The 23,373-nt window shown below is 32.4% G+C and overlaps 1 protein-coding gene across 4 annotated transcripts in view; it reads left to right on the plus strand.

Annotated features, from left to right (window-relative positions):
• The first annotated feature begins 2,564 nt into the window (after positions 1-2,564).
• LOC143258423 (popeye domain-containing protein 3-like) overlaps positions 2,565-23,373 on the plus strand; it is a 36,959-nt gene continuing 16,150 nt past the window's right edge. Inside the window, exons 1-4 of one of the 4 annotated variants that reach the window (XM_076517333.1) lie at positions 2,565-3,500; positions 9,823-9,925; positions 15,599-15,875; positions 22,744-23,328. In XM_076517333.1, coding sequence (XP_076373448.1) covers positions 2,884-3,500; positions 9,823-9,925; positions 15,599-15,875; positions 22,744-22,820 — 1,074 coding nt within the window. In that variant the 5' untranslated portion in view covers positions 2,565-2,883 and the 3' untranslated portion in view covers positions 22,821-23,328. The other 3 variants (XM_076517335.1, XM_076517332.1, XM_076517334.1) reach the window with 3 other exon arrangements.

Genomic DNA, 23,373 nt, shown 5'->3' on the forward strand with positions numbered 1-23,373 from the left:
CAATCACATGAGATTCGAGCCCCTAATTTACATTTACTACTGAACCACCATGGGACAAACCAATGTCAAATTAGAGCACTATCTGTGTTTGTGCTGAAGTCAAATTTATATCCGTTACTTTTAAACAAAGCCGTTTCAAGCAACTGGGGCACTCTAATTTCTTTTCTTTTTCTTGGTTACTCCCAGGGATTTCAAAAGATAAATATAAGAGAAAATTTCCTAAATAAGGGATAAAATATGCATTTTTTATAAAGTATCTGTAAATCGTTTAAATAACACAGTAAAATCTTAGAGTTTCCAAGTAATAGGAAAACCAGGGGAAGCCTAATAAACTAGCCGTGGCTAACCTAAAGAGTGATGAACCTGTTGAGTGACGAAACTTGATCTTTTTTTTTTTAATTAAGTTACCAGATGAAGTGTTCAAAGAGCCAACATAAAATGTATCCATCTAAGAGTATAATGCCACGAAATCCCTGATGAAGAAGTTATAAAAGAGTATAGTAAGGTTTTGATTACTGTAAGAGACGTTTATAAATACTTTTCTGAAGTAATGACCCGTAACTGCTCGGTAGATATCGATATGACAAAACCTGCCCAAAACTTTATTTAAGTATGTCAGCGTAGAAGACAAATAGGGAGTCATCCCAGGGAAATTATAAACATATTTCTTTCTTTATTCATTCAGTTGCTTTAAACTTTACTCCTCTGTAGAAATTTCTGTAGATGCCTGTAGTGGAAGGCAATGGTTCGTTTATGTAAAAGATACTAGATGGCTGGACATCTTGCTACTGAATGCAAAGTGCCAATCTCCTGTTCATGTGATTGTACCAACTGCAAATCTGCAAATTGTACCACTGGCTGTAAGAAGTATAAAGGTAAGTATATCTTTCGCTCCTGGAGTACAAAATATTTTGAAATAGCGGAAGCCATTCCCCAGGTACCCGATACCCCGAAGAAAAGTAAAAGTAAGTGACAAAAGCCAAATAATTGCTAACAATGATAGTCCTTAGGTGGTACCAGAAAAACTTGTTAGGATAATTAGTGAAGATAATTTAAGGAAAGTTAAAGAAGGAAAGAAAAAGTGAATGAATCAGAAAGCAAAAACTAGTAACTGATGAAAAGGAAATCACAGTGACTCTAACATGTCGGAAAATGAATCTTCGAAAACAGACTTAAAGATAAGCGACTATTCGTCATTCAAAGAGAGCGGCCCTCCCACTTAGAAAAAAAAAAACACGTGAAATCACCTTCTTGAACTTCATACACGACAACAAAAATATAAAAAAGAAGAAATCATCCCAACAACTACCCATAGGGTTCGTAATACTTCCTAATAGCAAGTTTCCTTGTTCCACAAAAGATAGTCGATTGAGTGTTACACAGATTATTGCCTAAACGGATTTTAGTATCCTAATTACTAATAAAAAAAGTTCCAGAAGAGAAACAAACCAGAATTTTTTTAGTAAATTATATTAAAAGACATAGCATTGACATCCTACTTTTCCAAGAAATTCATTTTCACTGTCAGGAAGACATCAGAACCTTTAATAAACCTTACTGGAGTCTCAGATACTCCAACAGAGCTGCACCAGGTATAATTATCTAACCTAAGTTTGCAAGAATAGGTAAATCATTTAGGAATGGTGAGCATCGACATCTACCCTCATTAAACACGGAAGTATACAACAGAATAATCAAAACAGTTAACATATACGCTCCTGAAAAAGATTTTCTTAGAAGACAGTTTACCCGAGTTCTAGAATACTCTTTTCTGCATCTGTGTTATTACCATAGGTGAAGATTTCAGTTTTGTTTTAAGTTCCCTCTTAGATAAAATGAATGGCAATACTAACAAATACGATCTAGATTTAACATATTTGAAACTCTTTTGTGAGATAACAACAAATGTAGTGGGTATTTCAAAGTAAATGTTCCCAAGAGAAAGTTAGCCTGCTGAAGAGTAAATGATTATTTGTATAAGAAGAACAAAGAAATAAACTTTTCAGATACTTTGTTGAAATTGATTTTAAACTATAAGCATAACTTGTTTGAACTTAAGCATAAAATAACTCTATGGGCTATCTGTATGTTGTTCACAGCGGGTATCGAAACCAGGTTTATCGCGTTATTGGTTCGCAGTCATACCACTGTGCCACTGGGGGAGGGGTTGTAAAAATAAAAAAAACTTTGCCTTGTTCTTTAATTCTTCTATAATTAGGCTAGTATAACTGTTTTGTATTCAAATATAAGTTTTATAGCAACAATTGTAAGATGGAAACTTTTATAGAAGACTGTACTTAAATCACAAAATATCCGTTTTTGAGTAGCTTAAAGAAAAGTTCCATAACCGTGATTAATCTTCGTCTACGTGAAGAATACTTTTCTCTAACTGTTGTCGGTGTACGTGACCTAGAGCACTGCCAACTAATCTAGTAAATGCTCTACAAAGCTTACAATAAAATATTTTTATGTAATATATTCTGTGAATAAAAGTCCAATGTATAATAGAAGAAAGAAAGAAAAAAATCTTAAGCTTAGATCACGTGAATTTAAAGGCGTATCCCATCATTCTGTTGGGAGAAATACAAATTACGAAGTTTGTACAGTTATAATTTAAATTTTGAGGGTACAGTATCAGTTAATATAAATTATTACATATATGTGTAATCAGAATGTAATCTTAAGAGTAAGGTATTTTGGTAATTAACATGAAAGCCAACAAATTTGGAACCTTTTCACTTGCAAGACAATGCATTAAGTTTGTGATTTATCCTTCACTCTCTCATTCTCCGGAAGTAGCACGAGGTTACAGTTACGCTATTTTGACTTATCGTGCTGCTTATATAAATAGCTCAGTATAGGCACGTGATTTGATCAACAGAAATGTCGAAAGTTACAGAAAGACCTGATGTGCTTCGGATGTTAACCGATTTCATGTTTAATTCGGTAACAAATGTAACTAATGACATAGTATCATCAACAACTCATTCAGCAGTCGACAGAACTCAGTCGATGGAAAATTATACAGAGTCCAATTTTTTGCCACCTAATTCTATTGGAGTGTGTGCAAATGGATGGCTTCCTCCTAACCATTTACTTTTCCAGTTGGCCAACACTTTCCTTTTCTTATCTTACATGGCACCAACAGGAATTCATGGGTTACTGTACCTCAGAGCTACGTTGATGTTAGCTTGTTTATTTTTCAGTTTGTGGGCTTGGCTTATCTTGTGTGCTTTTGATACGTTTTTATGGAATGCTATATTTACTGTTCTTAATTTGGTACATGTATGTATCATCCTTTACATGCTCCGCCCTGTGAGATTTACTCATGAGATTGAACTGTTGTACCAGGATCTTTTTAAACCACTTCATACCTCTCGTCGTCAATTTCAGAAAGCCTTAGCATGCATGAAAGAGATACAGACATTAAAAGCAAAGGAACAATATTGCTTGGAAAATGTAACTCATGTAGATAGACTGTCTTTAGTTTTGTCTGGCAGGTAAGTTAGAAATATTTTGGTTTTCACGTTATTTGTTAAAACTAAAACATTGTTTAATCTCATCTTTTTTGGTTTTTGTTTGTTAGTTAATCTCACAAGTGCAAAGGACAGCTACTCATTAAAATGAAGGTGATTTTAAATGTAGGCTAATGTTTTATATATATATATATATATATATATAGAACTATTTGTTCTCGTCTGCTCAAGTGAAATTGTCAGGTGCTCAGAAAGTGAAGTTTTTGAAGGCACAGCATAACATTATGAATAAAAAGTAAACATTCAAATCCACACTTTATATCATTTAGGTAGTCACAACTGATTCAGTTTTTTAAACTCTTGTAAAGCATTGCCTTTTACTTACTGTCAGTATTAATTTATTACATAAACCAATCATATAGTTAGAAAAATAAATTGTTTTAACTGTAGCTAGAGGATGTCTGTAACAAATCTTAAACATGTTATCAGAATAAGGCACAATGAAACTGGAGGCAAAATTTTAACCTATTAGTAGCCAAGATAATAAAGTTACTTAATAATATTATCTTATTTAATGCTACCATGAAGTGAAATAGTGTTTAATACATATATAAGAACAAATTAAAGTGTTTTTTTGTGTATTTTTATTATGTTATATATTCTTCCTGTAGTTGGCAGTTAAACTTCACTGAGCTTCTTCTGCAGACAAAAATGTTATTATTGCATGCGAGTTTATATATTAAAGTTTTGGTCTGAGGTTTAGAAATATGCATTGTTTAAACCTATATCTGTATTTAATACATTTTCACAGTTCAAAATTTTCCAGAACGTGTATGGTTATGTGAGAATTTATTCACAGTGTGGAGAGGAATGCTTGATGCTTGTCACTCAGGCAAAGTATAACACCACAAAATATGTATTTTTATTGTTATACTTTTAATTTTGTTTTGTGTTTCATAATCCTTAACTTTCATTCTGGTGTCTTTATTTGCTTATAGATGACACAAGAACACAGATGTGAAAAAGTATGAAAATGGATGTGTTTAAATAAACATAAGAGTGGTTAAAGTAAAATGGTTAGGTGATATGTCACTGATGATGAGTTTGGAGCAAACCACTAAATAAAAACAGTTGAAACACAGTAGGAAGTATTCCTTCAGGCATCACTATTGATTTTCTATCATTTAGGCTCCACTTTTAGGGAGGAGTTTCATGCTAAGTTTCAGAATGTAAAATTTCCTTTACCAGTATTATTATTACTATTTACACTTTTTGTTGACAGTAACAAAAAAATTAAGAGTACTGACATTACATTTTTTATTGCAGTTATAAGAAACTTAAAAAATATATATAGGTAGTTGTTTTTTTCCAATAATTTGATTTGTCAAGTACTTTTTTCAGTGATAAAAGGGAGAGAAATAATGAAATAAAATTACATTCAGCTGTCAGGAAGATTAAATTCCTTCATGTGAACTTGCATTTCTTCATGAATTGTTTTTTAATTAATCCATGTAATATGTTTACTTTCATTGGTCATCACTAAAGGGATACAGATGAACTATGCAGTCCTTATTGGAAAAATCAACTGAAACGAAATTTCTCAAGCAAAGTTAAATTCCTCATTAGTCTGGGAATATAACTGTTGGATATCCATAGTAATTTTGACATGCTAACTAATTGTTTACTTTTTTTTAAAAAAGGGGTCACTATTTGTATAGGTAAAGGTAAAAAAAGAGAGTAGATTTGGTATATTTGAACTTTCAAAAAAACATTTGATGAATAATAAGGCTTGTTAAAAACATTTTTTTTTGGTGTGGGAGACAAGTTATCTCAGTGGACCCAAAAGTGGCTGGATGAAAGAAAGTAGAAGGCTGTTATAAATGCAGTTTGACAAAATGAGTTAGTGTTATAAATTGGATATCTCGGGGCTAAGAATTAGTGTGTTTTAGACTTATGTTTGGAACATAAACGAAAAAATGGTCAATAAATTGCTTAAATTTGCTAATTATTATATTAATGTCTTGTTGTTGTTATTTGTAAAGGGGATGCTACCACTTTCTTGGAGGATACATACAATTCTTTATATGTATAAGGGTATGTGGTCTGATGTTTTTTATCCTGTTGATTCTGAAGCTGTGCTTGTGAAACACTATGTAAAGTATTATTCCAGCACCTTTATTTGGACAACTACTCATAAACCTTGGACAGACACTCTGTCTCATTCACCCTTTTCTGCAACAAGTGTAGAATTTGAATAATGTTTTGAGTATTTCTCCTGTGACTTACGAAGTTTGTTCTTCTTAACCCTTTTGCAATGAATCAAGGGTCAAAGGCCATATTATTGCAGTTGTTGGCTTGCATTCAAAATTTTATTGAACTACTATTTTATGAATTGATATCAATAAGTTTGGAATCAAATTGTAGATTATAATTCAAACTTTAATATTATATATGAGCTACTTTCTTAATTTAAAAGTAAATATTAAAAGAACATCTAAATATAGATGAGTCATGTGGTATGTTGAATGCAGCACTGTTTAAAATTAGATGTTTGTGATCTCCAAATACTAATTTTATAATTGTGTACAAATTGGGAATTCAAATTACTAATATTGACAAGCTAGAATACAAAGTAAAAACCTTGTATCTTTTTATTTTGCTGAGATATGGCTTGTGTACTGAATCAAACTTTGTTTTTTTGAAATGGTACCTCATACACACTTACTACAATATATATGGAATAATCAGTCAACAGCTTAGAATGTCCCAGAGTGGTTTTTCCCACTGTTTTAATCTTTGAAAAACTTCCGCATTCTTTTGATCTAAGATTTCAGTGAGGTATTTTGTGTCTTTGGTCTGCTTGAAGTTTCATATTTTCTAAAATATAAAAAAATCTTAGTTAGTAAGCTTAATAAATTATAGTGGAACTCTATGGTATCATTATAGTTAAATATATAATATGACTGTGTTACGTAATAAAATAATTTTGGTGTTCTCCAAATTTTAAAAGGCTTAGTAACTGAGTACAGAGATCGTAGCAAGAAGAGATAATTGATTTATTGTTCTCTGTTTCAAGAAAAATAAGTTTAATAATTTATTCCTAAATAGTAATAATCTATATACATAATATATAATAACTGAAATTTGACTGCATATTACAAAATACTACTACACTAAAACACAGCCAAAACAGGGAATACTAATGGTCAGTTTTATATTACTGGATAGGTGACCTGAGTGCACATGCAGTGTGTCAATTGAAATTATTCTTGATGATGATGAGCCCACTTGAAACAAAAATGTATCTCAGAACGACTGGTATGGGTATTAACACTTTTATTGATAAGGAGAAAACAACGTTTTGACCTTTCTGGGTCATCTTCAGTTTAAGAAAGAGTTTGCAAGTGACCGTTGCCAGACATGTCTTGGGGATGAGAGTATAAACGGGTACAGGATTGTAGGGGGCAACAGATATAAACAAATGCAAAATCAAAGAAGCACTACTTATACTAAAACTAAAATTAAACTAATATAAAGGAACACCTTTATTCCTTTACTAATTAATAATCTAACATCCAACTGCAATGCTCCCTACAATCCCGTACCAGTTTATACTCTTGTCCCTAAGACCTGTCCGGCAATGGTTACTTGCAAACTCTCTCTTTCTTACCCTGAAGATGACCTAGGAAGGTCGAAAAGGTTGTTCTCTCCTTATCAATAAAAATGTTAATACCCATACCAACTGTTCTGAAATGTAAATTATGTAGGAATGACTGGAAGGGCAATATAATAAAAAATAATACATATATATGTAAATATATATAGTTCAGACTTAAGCTACTTAGACTAAACATTTGTATTTTTGTGTTATAATATGTAGTCATTCTAGCACGAAAAAAGCATAATTAATACTTGTTTCCTAATTTTTTATGATGGTTAAGTAACAGACTCAACATAATTAGAATATGGAAAATAACATAAAACATAAAGACTTAATTAAAACAAACATTTGAAATGTTTTTAGGAGGTTTTTAGAGATTACACAAATAATATGAGATTTTTTTGAACAAAGAAAAGTTTTTTTTTTTTACTTGTAACATGAAATTATTTTATATTCAGACTAGTAACAAAACAGTATTTTCACAAACAAATCTTTGGAATAATAATTCATTAAGAAATCTGATTTTTTTGCATACAAAAAGCTTGTAATCTTTACTAAACATCTGCCAAATTTTGTGAAGATGTGCTTGTTGTATCAAAAGTTATAATGCAAATACTTAATGTTTATAAGTGTGTGAACAAACTTGTATATATATATATATGTGTGTGTGTGTATATATATATATATATACCAAGCCCATTGTGAAAGGATTAATTGCAAGAAAGTAGTTTGGATTATCTGGTCCTTTCACCTTGGCCAAACATTGTAATACATACAAGGAGATTTGCAGATCATTTGAGGAATAGTGCTTTCATGAATTGTTCTCCTCATTTATTGGATCAGGATGCTTTGGCTTTCCATTGCCTGGTGAACCATAATTTGGACTCTTTAAGAGGTTAGATTTCCTATTTCCTATTTGTGCTACAGACAAGATGATACTGCTCATTTTACACAGTCTCAGTTTTCCATTTTGTATCATCTTTGCAACTGTTGTCTTAGGTCTCTCACAGGCTCTTTGCTCAAAGTTTGGAGCATTTTAGTCATTTATTGACATCCACTTTGGTCAACTTGTAGGTTTCTGCTCTGTCTTAGCTATCTTTGTTGGTTTGTTGCTGGGATTTTTTTGGATAGAAATACCTTGCTGGATGAAGTTTGTCTTCTTGGATTGGCTTATAGGAGTTTAAGAGAAGCTCTTTTGTTTCAGTCTTTATTTGCATGATGGTTTACTATATATTTTGTTCATGTTTCCAGACCTCCTGCTTCAGTACCACAATCCCTTAGAATGCAAAGACTATTTTGACCTTACCTACTGGTATTCTTCTCCATGGAGTGCAGATTTCTTCCAACAAATCAGTAGATCGTTCAACTTCTGAGGATGATATTGGGCATGTCTCTCATACCAGTTGGCTTTCCACTTCTCACAGACCCTTTTACATCTAACTGTATAGCACAGGCCATCCAGGAACTTCCACACAAAGAGAACCATAGAGCTTGTCATCTTCTCTCTTGATGATTTTTATTCTTGGCTATTTGTAGTACCAAAAAAGAAAAGCTGATTAACAGTCATCAGTTGCCCTTCTCATCTCAAAAGCTTTGTACAACCTCCTTGATTTTCAATGGAGTTATTTCTTTCCCTTCAGTGGCTCTTCTTTACTTGGACTTTATAGAAACCTAACTTCATATTCTGGTCACTGAGTCTTTGAGGTGTAATCTCCATTTCATACATGCCAGCCAGATTTTTCAGTTTTTGTGCTCTGTTGTTCAACATTGCATTTGCTGTACAAGTTTGTTTGTTTTTTTTTTGCCAGGTAATCAGATCTTTTTCTTATCATTTTCACTCTCTTGGCATTCAAGTTGAACTATGGTATCAGAAGCTACAAGAGCTGATTGTCTTATCAAAAATGAAAAGTCTTTTCTTTTTCCCACTTAGTATCTCATATTCAGGTGTCAAGTATTTTATAACTGTGCTTGATTTCTTCAACAAATTTGTTATTTTTCAGATTAATAATGCCTTTAGATATAATTGGATTTTATCTTCATGGTTGAAAACTGGGGAGAAATGAATTAAAATATAGCTAGTAATATTTATGAAATTTCAAGTTCATGCATTCTGTAGTGATACAGAAAGTTTAATTGTGATTACATATTAAACAGACCTAACATTGGGCCTGTATTTAACTGGTTGACAGAGAATGTATTTCATGGCTCTACAGGGTGTTTGGAAAGTCACTGTGCAGTTTTGTAATCATATTTTATTCAGTCTATTTCAAGCGAGCAATTGATAGTGGTGTTTAGAAACAAAATAAGAAGGATCCAGGCCTGTATTGATGCCAACGGGGGTCACTTTCAACATTGTTTATAATTGTCACTCATATTTACCTCCTGTATTCTATATTGAAACATGTCTGTTAATAAACATACAAGTGCACAATGACTTTCCGAACACCCTGCAGATTCAACATCTTTTCATCATCATTGTTCCACAGAGAGCAAAGTGTGCTCAAATTTTAGAATTCTTGTATCTGAATATACAGCATCTTTCTACGAACAGAAATGGTATTTTAATAGAGTTAATGTTATTAAGACTTGTCTACAGTATACTAACTTAGACATTATAAAGAATATGTTATATGTTTATTCCAGGATATTTTTTAACTTAAATTGCTTCTTTTATAAATTTTTCAGGTTAATTGTTTCCCAAGGAGGACATCAGTTACATATAATAGACAGTCACCAGTTTTTGGATTCACCTGAATGGTTTGGTGTTACTAGTGATGACTGCTATCAAGTAAGTTATGTGTAGTGCTAATTATGTGACTAGTGTATAGCCCCAAAAGTTATGGGGCAACCCCTACCATCCTCACCCTGTAGTATATTCTAAGCTCACATTTCATAGCTAACTGAAAAAATACATTATGTGAAATCAATCTTGACCAACAAAGAGATAGAAATGTGCAGTTGAGGAAGTCAAACGTCAGTAAATTCATCTGTGAGCCAATCAGAGTTAAGATCATTCTTGAAATTAATTTGTGGTATATTCATAGAACAATTATTGGTAAAAATCAGTTGGGTTAGCAAATTCTAGTTTGTAGAAAAGCCAGTGAGTTTTGGTAATGCTGTGTTCTAACAATGGCTTTTATGTCAGGTTGCTAAGCAACAAAAGTATAATCTAATACTTTTTAGTATATGTACTGAAAGTATAAATGAAATATATAGACAAAATTGGAAAAATATTTGATTTCTTAATTTTATCTCCATTGATTAAAAGGTTTGTTTGTTTTGTTTAAAAACATTGGTGATATGACAGAAAATAGCTTAATTCAGAAATTATTTACATCTAAAATTGAAGATGTATTTACTTTCATGATAAGTTTTGTGAACATTACTCTAGAGTAAGTAATCCCAAACTGTCTTTACTTTAGTTTTGTTATATCAATACACTTAAGATTTCTTGGCGGGCACACACACGCACCACCTCTTCCTCGCTGAAATCATAATGGGCAGACAGTAATCAATCTGTTATATCTGGTTAAATTAATTTTGGCTTTTATGACTCCTGTTTCAAGAAATCAAGTCATGACACACACTGGCTTATGATTTAGCTGAAGATTTCAAGTTGTGTAGCATCAAAATTTAAAAAATGATAAAGTATTCTCCACAATGATACTTAATTGATTAAAAAATAACTTTTGACACACGCTGTATTATTTCTCGATTCAAGTTTTTCGTTGACCCCTTGAAATCTGTAATATTGGAAGACAGATGAAAGTAATCTTTTCTATCCAAAGTTGTAAGCATCATAACATCAGATTATTGCATAATGAGGAGATATTTTCAACATTTAGTCAAGTACATTTTGGGTTTGTACTTTAAAAGACAGTTTCTGTAGGATCTTAAAATCTTTGCTTGCTTACACCTATTAGATTTCAAACTTTTACTAATTCATGAGTGTGTATACCTAAACAGTTAAATAAGGTTAACATACACAAACATATTTTACTGTGTAATTAAGAATACATAGTTTGTTTAAATTTTACATGTGGGACCCTAGAAAATCATCTGTTACATATTATAATTCATCTCAGACAAGTTTCTGATTTATTATGTTACATATTACAATTTCAGATAGCCTGAAATTTGAGTTTTTACTTGTAAGTTAATTGAATGTTGATATGTAATTTATGATACTCACCAACAAGACTGGTACACACAATTTTCTCTTAATGCAAATACAATTTTTTAATAACAGTTATTACAAATAATGATTTATATTCAAAAGTCTTACAAATAATATTGAGTCTTATATCTGGTTTGGAACTGAATATTTTATTGATGGTTTATGACAGGTGAATGAATTTTAAGTTGATATTGCTATAGTTTGTTTAACAGCTTGATAGCTTGTTGCTTCACTTAGCACATGCAAATTTTTCACCAACAAAAATACCTGTTGTCCTTATAGAAATACTACTATCTGAAGTTAATTCTTTGTAGTTCAATTGTTTATAACATTTGAAATCTATAAACATTCCTGTCCAGTACCTGTATTTTCCTGGCTGCTAAATGTTAATCATAGTTATAGCCTTCCAGATTTATGGTATTCTAACTGTAACAAACCAGCAGTATAAAACGCACTCTTTTAGAATTGTTGGGTGAGATTCTAGAAATTTCAGTTGGCAGCAGTACTGGCAATCACTAGTATTTATGTGCACACGCAGTACATTGTTGACTTTACACTTGATAATCTTCTACAAATGTAGAGAATAGACAAGAATTTTGTGGTACACATTTAACAATCTAAGTTACATGAGTTTCTAAATATATATTTAACTGAAACGTTGATAATAATATAATAATAAATCTGTTACACCCCTCCCATTAGAGAATTGGCATTAGACAATTTTTAACTAATATATATATATATATAAAACTGTTTGCTTAAACAGACTTTTACGTCTGTTTGAGCTACCTACCAATGTACCATGTCTTAATATGTGATTTTATTCTTTAATTTTTAGTTAGATGAAGAAGAAAATTATTTTCTTTCTAAATTGTTAAGATATACATATGTAGTGACTTTCTGAAGGTTGTTAAATACAGTGTTATAAAGATCAGTAGTTTTATACATTTTAGATTGTATGTTATTATTCACGGTTTTGTTTTTTACACCAGTGTTGATACAAATATTGAAACCAAAAGATATGAAAAAACTTTTGAATAATGCATTTATTTCTTTTTGAAGTTTACTGTCACTAAAGATGTACATTGAAATCACCATTCATTTACAGAAGATGGCCTATTTCATCTTTGTAATTTGATAAATTGAAACAATCTAACAAGGAAACACAATTATGATTGAAAAGGCATGTAATATAGTTGAATATCAATTCAGTAGAAAACAATTTATTTCTACAACAGGTACACTTTTCCTATTTACCATCTAAGAACAAAGAAATGAAACCTTTGCAAGGGTTTAGTTTAGAGAGAGAGAGAAGTCTGAGAAACGTTTTAGTTCCTCTTTGTCCCCACTCATGAAAGATTATTTATCTCTACATGGGAGTTTTCCTGTATTTTAATTTGGCTTGTTTGAGTCAATGAAGAGAGGTGGGGCAGTTAAAAAATGTTGAGTGAGAACGCTGAACTAGACCAAGGCGGTGGAAAGGAAGCAGACAGATCCAGAGACAGCTGGCAGAAAAGAAGCAAGTCACAGATGAACTAAGAACAAAGAATGTGTATTGATTCATTTTATGGTCAGGACTAGTAATTTCTTAGAGAACTAATTTGACAAGGCTAGTGATATAAAAAAGTTAATGTCGAACTCTGAAAGGACATAAAAATAGACAAGGATATGAACTGTGCTTTTCTGTACTTTTTGATCAAAATATGTAATCAGAAATGTCAAATACTTGAATTAGCATACAGTTGAAGTCAAAAATCTTTTAGTGTACTTGACCATTTTTTTTATTTGTTTAACATTACTTGTTAAACTGGCTGCTGAGGGGCAATAACCAGACAACTCAATCTCAGCTGCATCATTTCTGAATTCTCTTTCTTTTGGATAGTGCATCTTAAGAAACTTCTGAATATATTCACTTGAATCATCTACAGTTTCACTAATCTTAAAGCACAATATTTCTCTACAAGTCATAAGACTAAAATGTAATAATAGCTCAAATATAACTCTAGAGTTGTAAAGTGTGTTGGTAAAATTAATCCTTGTGACTTCAACAAGGACCTTCCTTACCTTAGCTGCTAACTCATCACTGCTACAGCTAACTTGATCTGAGTACAAAGTCACAACCTGCTTGTTTTGCTGTATGGTATATAAGGTTCTTAAAATAATAAGTATAAAACATTAAAATCATTTTAAAATAATGATTCAACATCTTTTGACGTATCGCATCATCTTCAGGAGTGAAGTTGCAAACTATAAATTAACATTTTATTTTTTATAAAATTTCACCTGACCTGTTTATAATTTTGCATTTGTGCATGAATATCAGAATATGTCTCACAACATTCTTGAATATTTACTAGACCTACATCTATTTAATAATTTATAATTATTTTTAATTTCATTATTTCCAGCAATTCTTGAGTATTAATTGTTGCAATACCTTTAGGTTGAGCCAATACAATCCCCCACCCCATAATATGTTGGGTTTTATTTGTGTGTTCTGCTATAGCCAAATTTTCTGCTATTTCATTTGTTATGTAACTCTTATGTTAAGCTATATATTTTAAGTTTTGTTTGTTCAGCATTGATACTTCAACCTTCACATTGAATTTTATAAATTCCAAATTTATCCGTTAATCGTATATCATCTTTACTGGTGTATAACATTTGTTTGATCTTATTTATCAGTTTGAATATGGAGCAAAACATTTATTTTCTAAATTTTTAAATAAATTAGTAGTTAGACATGGAACTTATGGCAACAATAAACATTCCTTATTAATTTTATTATGATTTGGTTTCATTGTGAAACCTTGATGTATTTTTGCAACATTAATGAATTTAATAACTGCTCCATCTACAATACTTGGCTTAAATCATCTTTAAACTGCTGTACATTTTATCAATAATAACTCATTTTTTAAATCATCTTATTTTTTGCATATCCTCAAACTTTTGTGAATATAATTGTAAAATTCAGACACCTTTTGTGCAAGTTCACTAGCTTTTACTTTCTGCCCATGTTTGAAACACTTTTGTAAGTATAATATTCATTTGATAGAATTATTAATTTTTATTCACAAAAAGTATTCCCTGCTTGAGATGGATGTAGTTTCTCACCAAGTGCTGTTCCCTCTTTGCCTCCTCCTCTATGGGAAACACATATTACAAGTTTCCCTTTTTAATTTTCTTCTATACACTGACAGCCCCTCAACCAACATTTCATTTAGGAATTCTGTCCAATTGTTGGTGAAGAGGTAAGCAATGTTGTTTGAAATTAACATTTTACTTACCAGGAAATGTAATTCAGATATTAACCTCTTCACAGTACCTCCCACCCTTCATTTCCACTTCTCACTATTTATTTGCCTCTTCAAGAGGCTGTATCACTTTCTTATCCTCTTAATGGTTGAGGAGAATAATGTTGCATGCACAGTACACATTAATACATGTAGGGTGAGAGCTCTTTCAATAGACTGGTGCATGTGCAGAGATTTCGTAACAGGAACTGAGCCATTAGCTAATTGTGCTGTGAAGGTGTTACTATTTATACAAGATTTTCAGGCAAAGAAAATGGTGACTTTATGCTTGGATAATTCTCTTCATTATGTATACAGGAAATATTGATGCATACCTTACTTTTGAAAGAAGCTAATTTTAATTAGCACAAGTGTTTTAATTTCAGTATCTTATCAATAATATAATATTGATCTGTGTGTTACATTTGTGCATGTAATCATGTTGAACTATTCTAATAAATCTTTGTTAAATCAGTTTAATCTATGCTGTTAGCTGTAAAGTGAAATATTGTGTAAAGAAATATTTTTCTCATGTTCACAGTGTTTATTGTGTTGTTTTACTTCAATTAGCACTATACAAGTTAAATAAGTCTACATTTTTATGGGTTACCACCAGCTATCTTCATAAGAATGAGTGGGCATTTTATTTGGTTTATTGAGTAAGAGTGATATCTGTACATTTGGGTAATCATTTAGGATTTGGCATATAACAAGATTATTCCAATAAATGGCAAAATCTTTGAAAGAAGAGATCTAATAAAATTGTCAGAGAGATTTTTTCATCCATCAAGAAGTAAAGTTTATTTGAATTCGGTTTGATTCAAACATTTACTTTTTTAATTATTATGTATTTATTAAAAAAAAGTATATAAAAGGGTTTTATTCTTGAAAATGTTTGTAGTAAATAAAAATTTACATGGCATATTAGAAAAATCTGATTTTGTAAATTTAGCACAAGCATTTACATAGTTTGCCAATTTTTCCTAAGGTTACTGTCACCGCCCTGGAAGAGAGCCGTTTGATTGTGTGGCACAGAGACAAGCTGAAACTGTCCATCTGTGGTGATACATTTCTCCAAGCTGTATTTGACAACATTCTAGGGAAGGATGTTGTGAAAAAGTTGATGCTGATTACAGAAACTTCCACTAATGAAATTTCAGTTTGTGGAGGTGAAAATCCCGCTGAAACTAGCCGACTTTTGGCTCCGTCCAAGGAAGTTAGAACAGGAATGGACGTAGTTCTTAACAGGCATCTAGACAGTCCTGGTGAGATGATTTTTATCATATCATTATTTTTCAAGTTACAAAAGTAAAGCAAAACATTTTCTTTTACTGAATAGTTTTATCATTAGAAACATTTTCATAATAGTATGCATATAATCCAACAGGTGGGCATATCTTTAACATCAAAACAGCATGGCTGTGTCATTTTAGTCTCCACCAAGCCTTGCAAGAAGAAAAAATATTTCTGTCAGCAAAGGAAGAACAAAAAAATTCATTTGACATATAAAATGTGTAATAACTGTAGAAACTTGACTGAAGGAGGTAATGAGAATGATGAGAAGGAAAATTGTAGCTTTTAATGGATTATTTATTTCTTTGTGAATAAAAAATTCTATTGTGTGGATGTAGAAAATTTCAGCTCTTCCTTCTTGACTAACTAGGAATCAACCAAGGGAAAACCAAGAGCAAGCATTGAGCATTTTCAATGGGTGTTGTGGAAACCATCTGTTGCTGATGCTTGAGTGTAGTGCTTATGTAACCCTCATTGCTACAGTGTTCTTGGTTGGCATTGTAGTGCATCCCCTTAAAGGACTCCATGTTTGGTGAGATCAGTGACTACTGAATCTTTCTCTCTATTATGGATTCCCCAAATCTCTATAACTATAAAATATTTAAAAAACAGCTCATCGGTAAATGACCACATCTTGAAGACTCTGAATAGCAGATTCCAAATCATACTTCTCCTGTACCTCATTTTCTTATACTCCATTCTTTGCTTAACAAACATTTAGAACAGATGTCTCACTTTTTTTTTCCAAAGGGATTAGAGGAACTTGCTGGCTCTCCACAGTCTGTTAAGAAGCAACGTTCTGAGGACATATTCATGGCAACATCTACACCAACCTCTTTCTGAATTTTAAGGCCATTGGGGATGTATGCACTAACATTACTCCACATGGTAATTTGAATTCCTCATGAAGAGTTATAATTTAGAGGGATTTGAAGAACATATCTGAATTGAATATCCTTGCTGGCTTCTCCAGCCAAGTCTCCAACTTGCAAATCAGTAAATTTGGTGATTAGGTGAAGGGAGAAAAACTACATTTGGGGAGTGAAAGCTTTTTTATTCTGAAGCTAATATTAATGCATTGTAATTAATGCCTTATCGAAGTTTGTTTGTAAAGCAGTACAAAAATAATATTAACAAGTAGTAGTATGGGAAATTATAATTATGCTGAATGTTGGTCATATTCTAGTGTCAGTCAAGAACTTGGTTAATATTTTAAAAATTATGATTAGTTGATTGGAACATAAAAAGGATAAAAAAAATGGTATCAGGAACTTAACTAAACAGTATAAATTGAAACATTAAAATAAATCCCTTTGGAGTGGATTCCTGTACATGGTGAGGGGACCTCCCAGGGAAGATTCTGTTCTTTCAGTTTACCTCCTTTGATATCTAAACGTCCACTCATGTGTTTGCCATGCATGGTGACCCGTAAAGAGGAGGAAAGGATTTTGGTGGTTGAGGGGTCCAACCCTAACGCATCACTTTGGCCTTGAGTTCCTGTAGACGGGCAGCCTTGGGGTGGACCCCCTTGGGTCAATCAGCTGGTCCACTTGGGCTAGGGTCAACCAAGTACTAGTGTTGGAAGCTCTCAACAGGTATTGTGGACATTGTATCTGATGCTGGTGTGTGGGTATAGTGCTCGCAAAACCCTGGTGTTGCTGCAGTGTTCTTGTTTGGCATTGCAGTGCATCCTCTCATAGAGCTCCATGGTGGGTGGGGTCAGTGGGCACTGAAATATTTCTTTTTTTTCATTATGGATCCTCCAAATAAAATAATGATAAAAGCAAGCCATAGGTAAAAGACCACATCTTTAATCATCAAATTACAGTGGTAGAACTCAAACTGGCCCTTCATCAGTCTGGCAGTACATCAGTTGGACCTGATGATATATACTATGAAATGCTGTGCCGTATATCTCCTGCTTCTCTTGCTATTCTTTTGATTGTTTTTAACTGGATCTGGCAGAAGAATGTTTTTCCTGATGCCTGGTGCCAGGCTATTATTTTACCTTTCTCTAAGCCAGGGAAAGATCCCAAGATTCCTTCAAACTACCGTCCAATTGCTTTGACGAGCTGTCTCTGTAAGACTTTAGAAAGGATGGTTAATGCCTATCTTGTTTGCTTCCTCGAATCAAACAACTTCCTCTCACCCACCCAGTGTGGGTTCTGACAACAGAGCTCCACCGTGGACCACCTGATTCAATTTCAAACCTCTATCAAATGACAACAACTTGTAACAATATTCTTTGACATTGAGAAGGCTTATAATACTACATGGAGGTATGGAATTTTATGAGACCTCCATATATATAGGTTACATGGCCATTCGCCCATTTTTATTTGACACTTTCCCATACTTCTCTGCAGTAACGTGGAGTCCCTCAAGGCTATGTTTTGAGTGTCACACATTTCAGTATAAAGATTAATACCACCACTGAACAACTCCCTCTTACTGTTGCAAATGGGCTCTGTGTTGACGACTTTCACATCTCATATCAGTGGTTGAACATGAGGTATGTTGAGCAGCAGCTACAGACTGCCCTCAATCATTTACTGAAGGGGACCACAGCAAACGGCTTTACCTTCTCTCTTTCTCTAAACCCGTTTGCATGCACTTTTGCCATCAATGGGGTATTCACCCTGATCCTGAACTCTGTATTGGTGAAGTTGTGCTGCCTGTGGTTTCTGAGACAAAGTTCTTGGGGCTTATCTTTGACTGTAAGCTGACCTTTATACCACACATCAAGCAGCTACGTGTGAAATTTACAAAAGCACTGAACATTCTCCTTGTCTTCTCTTTCACCACTTGGGGAGAAGAATCCCCTCTAAAGCTTCTGTGTTCACTGCTGAACTGCATAACCATTTCTCTTGTCCTGGATCACATAGAAGCTAAGCAGTACTCAAACTGCACTATTTATACTAACTCACTTAGTTTTATACTGGCCCTGGAATTGCTTCACGTTGGTTCACACCCTGTTGTCGCCGATATTTAAAACCAACTGGCTCATTTCTCTTTAACATCTGCTTCTATCCAATTTTTCTGGATACCGGGCCACGTTGGTGTTCGTAGGAATGAGCTCGCCAACACCACAGCTAAATTTATCTGCTCTGGCACTGTCACTGCTGTGCCTGTTCCAAACATGGACTGTGGTCCTGTATTTGAGGCTCATCTCCGTGGCAGTTGGCAGTGAACGTGAAAACAAGCTTTTCCAAATAAAACACTAAATTGGACTTTGGCTGTCTTGCTTATGTAAGGATTGGAAAGAGGAAGTTGTTCTAACTAGATTACTCATTGGTCAGTTTTTTAACTCATCATTTTTTTTTTATCTGGGACTGATGCATTTATGTGTTGTCTGTGTAACACTCAGGTCACAATAAGCCACATTTTACTGTTTTGCTGTCATTGAGTCATAACGATGACACCATTTTAAACATGTTCTGTCCCAAGGTTTATCCATAATGTTAGACAATGTTGTTGGTGATGGTGACACTTTCCACCCTGGAAATGTTTTTAGTTTTTTAAAAGCCATTAATCTTTTTAATTCTATTTACGTTTTTTAATTTATACATTAGACCTTTTTTAATGTGATTCCCTTTCAAGAATCAAGTCCCATCTAGTTTGATTTGAAATTAGAAAACGCAAATATTTGTAACATCAAATAACTCGGAACCAGGACTAGAAAGGCCAACTTCAGGTGACTAACACTGTTGTTTGAACTACCCGTTAGTCATCCTGGTGAGTTATAATTAAAATTTTGCTGCAAGTCTTTTAAAAGTTTTATTACTTTACTTTCTGAAAATGGCCATAATATCAAATAACTCAGAACCAAGACTGGAAAGGCTAACTTTAGGTGACTGACCGTGGTGTTTGAACTCGCCTTTTTATCTTTCTGATGAGTTATGATAATTACAGAAAGTTATTTACAACTTGTATTAATGTAGTTTTTTCTTACTGCTGTAAACTGGATGTAAACATTGGTTTTAATACTATTTATGTTTTTTCAAACTTTGTTTTGTTTTACCTTAATTTCCTTTTATGAATTTTACTAAGTTTAATTTTAACTTTTAACCGGATGTTTGGCACAGATATCCAAGCTGCTTTGTGCCATAAAACATCGAACCAACCAACCAACTGATATTTCCATAGCCTGAAAACTTCTACAGTTAGTTATATATCTGTATTTTTTTGTGTGTTTTATGGTTACTTAGGTTTAGTCTGTCAGACAGAATAAAAATTTAAACATTGTCAAAAATGTTCAACATTTCAAACTTAAATGGTATGATTAAAACTTAAGCAATTGTATATTGTGACATCATGGATTTTATTTTATGTTTGATATAAAACCAATACAGGCAACAACCAGAATTGATTTAAAAAACAAAACAAAAATAATTTATAATAAAAGCTCTCTATTTGTGACACTCCATTTGTTGGTAATGCTCAACTTTCTATTGAAATTTGATCATAATAAATAAGAGTCAGATAATTCGTCATGTAAAAATATTTCTCTGAGAATAAGTGTTTCATGTGGTTCGCTCTATAAGGCTTTATTAACAAAATTTGAACATAAAAATATATAGAAGTCAATTCTTACCAAGAATCTGTTACAGCAGGTGATCTGATATACACAATTTTTTTCATGATACGTTAAAAAAGCATAAACATAATTACATTAATTGTAAGTATAATGTTATTCATTTTTAGAAAACATGCTCATAAAACATAGATGTAGTTTTAAGAAGAAAAAAATTAAGATTTACCATCATATGACAGGCAGGCAATTAGTATATGTATGAAAAACTAATGTGAAAGTGTGTGTTTTTTAAAAGCCTCAAATGGTGAGAACTGCAGAAGAAAGTATCAGAAACTGCTAACCAAAATATACAGTTTTTAAACTCTAATGCACTGATAAATAAGACCTGAAAGGGACAAGTGTTTTGTATGTTGAATTTCGCCTTTAGCTACTTAAGGGTTACTTAAGCCAGCCACCCCTGATTTTAACATGATGAGCTATAAGGAAATCAAAAGTAAACTAGTCAACACCACCAACCACTTTCTCTTGGACTGCTCTGTACCAATAAATAGTTGGACTGACTGTTGTGTTACCACACATCTACAGTTGAAAGGACAAGAATAGTCAACATGGGCTTCAATCCAGCAATTCTCAAACTGTGAGCCAAGGAGCACCATAACCTCTAGGCTGGATAGTATTCAAGAATGCCATGTATTGTCCAATGGGGTGATAGTTTCTAAGTGCTGATGTTTAATGTATACCTAAGTGTTTCATTTTTGACATCCATGCTTCAAAAATGCCCATAAAGTAGTTTGTCACATATACAGAATTTATACTACTAACAAAAGGTATTTGGTTCTGTTATCCCAGTGGCAACACCTTTGGTTTTTTCGTTTATGAAAGTTGTGTATTATTACTTTTTAAAAATTGTAACTTATGTGTGAAATTAAGTAACTGTTATTTCAGTGGATATATATATATATATATATGTGTGTGTGTGTGTGTGTGTGTGTAATAATTTGATTTGTGGAAAAAAAAAAACTTGTATTTTGGTCTAGTTATGACCTTGTAATTAGCATGCTAGATGGTGGATCAAAAGGTCTTAGGTTTCTACTGTGAAATGTTGCAGGTGTGTTATGAGAGTGAAAGCCATGTTGCTGTAGGCAACTCCTGGTGCTCTTTAGATGTCCTCTTTGCAGGCAGTAGCTCAAAATTAAAATAACTATACCTGAATCTGACCATTTAACCCATGTGTCACATAAAATGTTAAGTTCAAAATACAAACTGCCGATAATCTTCATTTTTTGTTGCAAAAGATCAACAAGAACAACAAGTCAAAAAATTGTTACATTGAATTAAGTATTTTTACTTGAATAAAATGTATACAAACTCTTTTAAACGTAATTTCGTTTCTTAATTTTAATAGAACATCAGTAACATACAAAAGTTATATCTATTCCATTTTACCTATTCCAAAGTAATACAGACAGTAATGATTTAGTTAAGGTATACTGTTAGATTTTAAAGAGTGTGAAACAAACAGCTCCAAGTTTTTATTTATTAAATTACATCAGCATTCACTATATTAATTTTTCTTATTGTGAGTTTTGGCCCTTTTATCAGAGCCTTTATTGGGAAAGTGAGTTTTTACCCTTTTATCCAAGCTTTGTTTACTTCAGTTGCTCAGTGAAGACTGGTAAAATAAAATAAAACAAGTTAGTTTAATTTCTCCAGAGCTGCTAAGAGATTTTATTGTAAACAAAACAACTTTTCAATTATTTATTAGGAATATTTATACCAATCCTAAAAAATAACTTATTTAGGACTTACCACCTCTTGAGGATATATTATTCATTGATTGATTTTTAAAGCATTTTCCTTAGATGTTATACAGGCCTTGGTTGAAACATTGCTGTATTGTGCCACTTAATTAATTATTAGTGAAAAAAAAAGCTTTGAAAACAGATAAAAAGAAAGAATATATGATTGTAAAAAGCAAGTATTAAACATTATGTATTAGTAATTATATCGATGTAAGAATTTTGTTTTTTTTATAATTTGTGTACATGCTCCTTCCATTGTGAATTATGAAAGGTTTGAAGTATTACATTATTATCTAAACAAAGTTTAAAATTTCATTTACATTTTATTCTTTAGTAAAATCTCACATAAACAGTGACACAATATTTTTTTTTCCTGACTTAATATTCTGTCAGTAATTGTATATCTAATACAAATACCCATATCAAAATAATTTTTCATGAGGTAAAAACTAAAGTAACTATGTTTCTTTAGCATTCTTTAAGAGTTAAATTTTTATTCTCTAGAACATTGTTTTCCAAAGTGTGATACGTGTATCTCTGGTGGTACACACATAGGAATGATAATGCAAAATCTGCAGTAGCCTCGTTTATGGTGTCATATGTAATTCGAAAGGGTGGAGCTGGTGAAGTAATTGGCGAGACTCTTGTCAAACTTGTTGCCAAAGAAGTTTGATAAAGTGCCTGTGTCAAATAATACAGTTCACCATAGAATTATAGAAACTACTGGAAACTTAAAGCAGCAATTATTATCCCGAGCACGACAAAGTCGATACTGTGTACTTCAAGCTGATGAATCCATCAATACTGTGAATACAGCTAATCTATTGGTGTTTGTCAGATATGCTCATATTATCTGTTTTAAAATTACAGAAATTTTTTTGTTGAGAAGACATATAACTTGAGACAAGATTGATAAGTACATTACAGTCTAGTGATGGGTTGAAGAGGTAACAAGGTTTAATGCAGTAACAAATGTACAATGTTTGAATTAGGTTTTGTCATTATCAAGTTTAAATAGTTTGCAGTGTTTGTAAATATCAATGTGTTTTAATTTGTTTGCTAAGTAATAAAGGTTTTGTGAAAACAAAATGTTGAGTGAGTATGATAGCCAATTGCAAAATATTGTGATGACTC

Source organism: Tachypleus tridentatus, chromosome 8 (genome assembly GCF_004210375.1).
Source record: "Tachypleus tridentatus isolate NWPU-2018 chromosome 8, ASM421037v1, whole genome shotgun sequence".
Classification (NCBI taxonomy): Eukaryota; Metazoa; Arthropoda; class Merostomata; order Xiphosura; family Limulidae; genus Tachypleus; species Tachypleus tridentatus.